Source organism: Pteropus vampyrus, unplaced genomic scaffold (assembly GCF_000151845.1).
Source record: "Pteropus vampyrus isolate Shadow unplaced genomic scaffold, Pvam_2.0 Scaffold121, whole genome shotgun sequence".
NCBI classification, from domain to species: Eukaryota; Metazoa; Chordata; class Mammalia; order Chiroptera; family Pteropodidae; genus Pteropus; species Pteropus vampyrus.
Genome location: NW_011888902.1, coordinates 438,760 through 445,353, shown reverse-complemented (window position 1 = coordinate 445,353; position 6,594 = coordinate 438,760). Strand labels below are relative to the sequence as shown.

Genomic DNA, 6,594 nt, shown 5'->3' with positions numbered 1-6,594 from the left:
GCTTCTCACTAATCCCCGATCACCTCTTGAATAGCATCAAGCCCAGACAAGCAGTTCTTCTCATCCTTGTTTTCTCCTGTGGATAATGATTAAGAATACAGTTCACAGATTCAGTATCCTCCTTTTAGCAGAATGAAATACCCACAAAGAATGTAGATGTTCAGGGTCCCACCAGCCATCATTGCCATGTGTTATCTCATCATCTCATTTTGGGTTTGAACAAGGAAAGTGTCGTTAATTTTCTTCAACAGGCAGCCTGTAGTATAATTCCACAATATTATTTCTCTTCCTCGTTCCTTTTATGCTATGCCGCGTGTTCTCCAGTGTCTTTCCTCCTTTAGACTTATGAGTTCCACGCAGGCTATGTCAGTGATTGCTTTCCCGTTAGAATATCAACACAGAATGTAATTTTCCCATTAGAAAATATTATTTATGTGTACCTATTGTCAAAGAAACCCTTTACGATTTTTGGATATAAGAATCAAGATGGCCTTGCTACATATTTTGAGGGTAGAGAGAAAGAAGGTTGTATTTACTGAACACTTACTTAAAATATACATGTATGTATAATACACATAGTACACACATATGTATATACACCTACACACATCGACACACACACACATTTTATATTCAGAATAACCCTGAGAGGTAGATATTATCATCCTCTTATTATAAATGAGGAAAAGTTCAGCGCGTCTGTTAAAAATGTGACTACAGTCATACAACCACTAAGGTTCCCAAACCAAGATGAAAGCTCATGGCTCCTGCACAGATGATTGTGGTCACAACTTTATACTTTCTTAAACAAGAGCCTGGCATATGCGGAGACTGTCCTGGCCACTTCGATGAATGAACCTAGGACCATTTTCCCAGAAATCTACTTCCCGCACATAAAGAGTGGGTTCAAGTTATCTCATGCCCAGGATTCCATATTTATTTTTAGAGTGCCATCGAGCCATCTAAACCTTCAGGTCGACGAGGATTCTCATGTTAATGTCAAACGGGCACTATTCATTTATGCTGTGAAGTAGGACCAGACTGTTGTTAGAGGTGGTCATAACTTAAGCAGCTTTGAATGTTTGATCGAGCCTGTATGTGTATTTGCGTGTGTGAGTGTTTGTTGCCAAGGAAATTTTCATGTAATATGAATCATTTTCAGTACCCTTTGACCCGGGACTGAAACATCTCTCTCAATCATCCTAAGAGTATTTCCCTGTCTCAGAAAATAGTCTGAAGGTCAGTTTTGAGTGCTTTAACCCCAAAATCTTTTGCGTTCCTGATAACATGCAGAGTTTTCTATGTAGTCACTAATATTCACTAAAAATATATTAAATTGCCATGGATTACAAGGCTCTTTGATGCTCCACCAGGAACAACGGGATTTAGAGCTGTAAATTAAAATTTACCGAAAGATGAAATGCACTGTCAGTGTTCATTCAAAGTGACCATGTTAAATATGGCAAATCCATGAATTCAAAAATATGAGGTGCTTTCGGAAGTAATTCTCTTTTCGTGTGTCATTTTGGGATCGTCACTATTCTTGTCCTCTATCTAAACAGACATATGGAGAGTTAGGATTTTAATATAACAATGGAAATTCCAAAGGAGAAACAAAAAGATAAAGAGGAAAAGTGAGAGTGTATCTAGTTTGAATATTTTTCTTTAAATATATGGCAGCAATAACATTTACCACAGTATTTGAGACATTTATAGAAAGCCTATACTCAATATATAGAATTGTATGTATTTCAGAATCAGCGCTCTTGAAATGCTTTCTTAAAATGTTCTTATTCGATTATATCATGCCTTTAAAATGGAGTGCATTGCTCACGAATACTGATGAAGCAGTAATAGTACTTAGTTGAAAGTCTTTCGCCTGGTATGCAGGGTCATCTCCCTTTACTACTACACTTGCCCACCGTCTCCAGTCCCCATCTGCTCTCCCCCCAGAATTCTGGGGGGTCTGACTTTCAGTTGGCTGCAGCTATTCACAGGGACCTGCTAGTCAGGTGGAGGCCAGGTGGGCAGCAAAGTCAAGATACCTAACGTACAGCTTCTGTCTGTATGGCAGTGGCCTTGATTGAGCTGGCCGTATCCTGCTGTGGGTGGCCACAGCTCAGGGCACGTGCTGCTCTACATACAGCCTTGGGGACAGTGTGTGGGAAAAAGTTAACACAGGAAGACCTGTGGGCAAAACTGTCCTTTGGCTGGCATCTGGGGCCTTAGATTTTGTGCGGGTTTCCGCCATCCCCCAAACTGATATGGGTGGCTGAGTGTACCTTAAATTTTATATATCAAGTGGTTTATGTTTAACAACATGTGCTTTCTTTCCAGGAGTCTGGAATTTGGGGGACTGTCCATGGAGACAGAGGCTGTCTCTAGGAGCAGCCCCTGATACAAACTCTGTACACTGAGTGTCTGATAAGGTTCCCTGGTTGGCACCATTTCACACGTGTTTACCCAACATGGTGCCGGGGGAACTGTGCACATCCTGAGTGACCCGAAGCTTGTGGCTGGTTTCCCCTGGACTTCACCCATGTGCCTTTTCCCTTTGTTGTCTGTACTTCGCGTCCTTTTGCTGTAATAAATCTTAGCTGTGAGGAGGACTATGTGCTGGGCCAGTCCTGTGAGTCCAGATCACGGGAGTGGTTTGGAGGACCCTGCACATAGGTAGAAAAAGAGCTCGCTGTCACCATACTCTAGAGCACTGCTCCATTTTTTCCCGTTTTCTTCCATTCTGCTCACATTTTCGAAAGTAGTTTCTTTATTAAGCTCTTTATTAAGTTCCTTAATTTGAATGTGTTCTCTCTTTTTTTCCTGAAACCCTGACTGTAACCTAGTGACTATAGTTACTTTATATAAAAATATTGATAATTATTTGATTGATTCATTTCTGGACATGACTTTTTAAAGCTTCTCAACAAAAATATTAATGGTTTAAAAATAAGGTGACACAGCAACCTGTACCTTTGACATCTTATTTAATGAGAAAGTCTTATTAGGTCGTGCTTCTCTAAATGGACGGAGGATTATGCATCATGTTAAACCAGAAAGGGGTAAATAAACCTGTGGTTGACAGTGCTTTCCTCTTTCATATTTATGTAGTCTGGGATGGGGGAGAATGAAGGCTTACTCTAAAAAACAGCAAAACTAAGGAAAATATATAGTGATAAGAATCAACGTTTTCATGGTATTTTTTGTATTATACAAAATATTACTGAAACAGTGAGATGAATGCTTTTATGTACCTGATAGAAGCATTCATATCACCTCTAACAGTCACAGCATCTCTAACAGGTGTTATGAGCAATCAGGTGCTGGTGTATTCACATAGTATTTTCAAATTGGTTCTTGCTAATATTTAGACTATTTAGCATCCATAACAACCATAGCTATTTGTATCACCAACTATTATCTTTTTTTTTACACTGTGCTCTGTGAAGCAAGATGAGGCATTGTGCTTAATGCAATGGAAAAATCCCTTTTAAAAATCTGAAAAGCATGCTACTTAAATTTCAAGTTTCAATGGACCTTCTTTGCATTAACTTTTAAATTAATTAAGTAGAAAATAAGTGTTATGTATTCTTGGATAGTTTCTCAAAAAAAAAAAAAGGCGAAGAAGTGTTTAATGTGAATGGTTTCCTCCCTCTCCAAACTATATTTATATCAGCTACACAATACTACAAATTTGTTTTATGCTTACAGATAAAAAACTTTGCTTCAGAAATTCTTGATATATAACCTTCGTTTGTTAACATTTTGGTAAACCACATGTCTTCTTGATAAAGTAATCCTGAATCAGAAAGATCTCTATGCTAGATATCTTCAGTTTACTTGTGTGCTTATTGATTGCCTTTGCTAATAAATGCTCTCTCCATTGTAATTTAGCTCCATCCCAGCAACCTCCACCCAGAGGACAAGTTCAAAGTTCTTCTGCTATCAATCTCTCCTGGAGTCCACCTGATTCCCCCAATGCCCACTGGCTTGCTTATGGTTTGTTCAGGGATGGTTCTGAAATCCACACAACTGAAGATCAATACCCATACAGTGAGTTTAAAGATTTGGTGATGGAAAGATGTAATATTCTGAGAATTGATACATTAGTTAAGTTCTTTGACATTGAGGATGAATGTTGTGGTTTCCTCTGGCTAGCACAGTGCTTCAAGCAGAGAGAGAATTACAAATCTCACTAGTAATCAAAGAAATGCAATAAGAATGAGATGCTTCTTATTTGATAAACCCTTAATGTTTATCAAATTCTCAAAGATGAAAAGAAAACGACCCTATCTAGCATTATTGATGAGGATGTGAAGGAGCTGAAACTTACATAACCTGCCGGCATATCTGTGTGAGTTCACTGATACAACTTTTCAGGCAGGATAAGTTGTTAAAATACATGAAAAACCTTACCCTTTTGGGTACTATTTGACTCAGAAATATACTTTAAAAATACATCTTAACAGTCATTAATGAATACAAAATCACAAAATATGTTTAAACCTACATTCTTTGTAATAGCAAAATATTGGAAAACTTTAGACATTCAAAAATCTTTCAATAAATTATGGTACCTGGAATAATAGAATCTTCATACATTGTTAAGTAAATTGTAGGATATGATAGCTTTGAAATGATATCTTAGTTTACATATTAATGAATGGAAATTTTCATGATGTATTGTTTAAGGTAATAAGGTATTAAAATAATCTATGAATTATATTTTAATTCAAAAATCTATAAAATTACTGAAGGGTTACAACAAACTTATCTATATTTTTCTCTGGGTGTAAGGATTACAGAAAATTTATCAAATATTTCTATTATATGGATTCAACTTTTTAAATTTGTGGGTTAAAAATGGAAGAAACACAACACGATCTTAAATTGAAAGAGGAAGAGTGTGAACAGTGAACATTATCTTTGCATCTGTCACTTTTATGAAGATTTTAAAGGAGCTTGTAGAAATCGAGCTGAGACATGTCTTTAAAAAATATTCACTCAGATGTTTTAGATATAGTTTCCCTAAAGACAGAATGAAGAGATAGAAAATGTTCCATTCTTCCAGCTCTATCTTCTCTGATATTTGATAATAGTCATGTTTAGCTACAAGCTAATTTAAGAAACTAGCTTAAGAAACATTGGAACAGTGATGCCAATTCAAGTCTCCATTTTACCTTCTTTGTTTAATACTCAATTTTCCAAATTCCAGTTTAACATACTTAGTTAAGAAAGTATATAAACCTATGTAGAAACACCCGATTTCCATACTCTTGCTCAAAATGTTTGAGAGAATGCCTTCTTTTAACCTATTGATTGGCTTTGAAACTTCTGCATAGCATTCAGTTTTATTTTGTATATGTTTTCACAGCTTATATTATGCACCTAATTCTGTATGACTTGCAACTACCCTGTAATGTCCAGACCTTTCAGATAACTCTGAGTGTCTCTTCAGCACTGTAAGTCTTGTCTGAAGTTAATGGAAACCCTGAATTTCGTGATGCAGATTGCAAAGGGAAATGAACATCTGCCTACATCTGCCACGTTGGCAGAGCATCCTAAAAACCTGCTACTAGAATGTTTGTTTTCTTCCAAATATCAGCGTGATCCAGGTGTCCTGAAACTTAAATTTTTGTGACAGGAATAGAGAGTTATACAAATATCGAAAGTGATTTTGAAGATGATGGTACCATTGGTTGGATTAGTTCTGAAGTGACAAATTAGGGTCACTCAATTTTCCATACAGCTTAATTAAACAATAAAGTTAAAGTTTAGTTTATATGTACTTCAGTCCAGAAGCATGTTTTCCGTAGTAACATATTGTGATCTATTTTATAGAACATTGCATGTGAGTACAACACTGTGGCTCTCTTCACAATTGCACTAATATAGAATCCAAATAACAGTTTCTTACTTAACAAATGTGTGCTCATTCACTAATCAGGCAATTATATAATCCTATTAAACAAAGTATTATTTCCTAAAACCCTATTTTTCATTAAAAAAATGCCACTTTTGGCATTTCTTGACAATCACTATAATTAATGATGTGAAAATTATCTGCATGATGGCATTTGAACAGTGAGAACAATTGGTTAACGCTGTCAGAACTTTGTATCATTCTAATAATATCCTCATGTTTATTATTCTATTTCCAGTGTGTGGATAGCATGTGCAATATGAAAAGAGAACAGCACTTATATTCAGTCGGATGAACACAAATCTTTGGGTTAAATAAAGGCATTTGGAATTATAGGTGGAGAATCACTGAACTTTTCAGAGAAAATTAATAGTGTTGTCTTCCAAGCAAGTTCGATCATTGCTCAAGACCATTATAGAACTTCTTGTTAGAATAAAAATCCTTCTGTAGCTGGCCAGGTGCACAATGGGATTCTGTAGGTCAGTAGTTTCCAGACTAAGATCTTGACAACTGCTGTATGATCGTTTTTAGAGCTTGCAGATTATTGGTTATTAGTAATAGCATGCTGATAATGGTGGAATAATTTTAATGATTTTTAACTTTCTGAATAATTAACTTTTAAAAAATAAGGTGTAGGTAATGGTTTCCCTAAATAAAATTTCACTCATTTGCAT

The 6,594-nt window shown here is 36.1% G+C and overlaps 1 protein-coding gene across 1 annotated transcript in view; it reads left to right on the top strand.

Moving 5' to 3' along the window:
• The window catches only part of USH2A (usherin), a gene marked incomplete at its 3' end in the record, with an annotated part of 612,524 nt that overhangs the window by 171,180 nt on the left and 434,750 nt on the right, over nt 1-6,594 (top strand). The window contains 1 exon segment of the mRNA XM_011366141.1: nt 3,892-4,050. Within this exon segment, the coding sequence (XP_011364443.1) occupies nt 3,892-4,050 (159 nt within the window).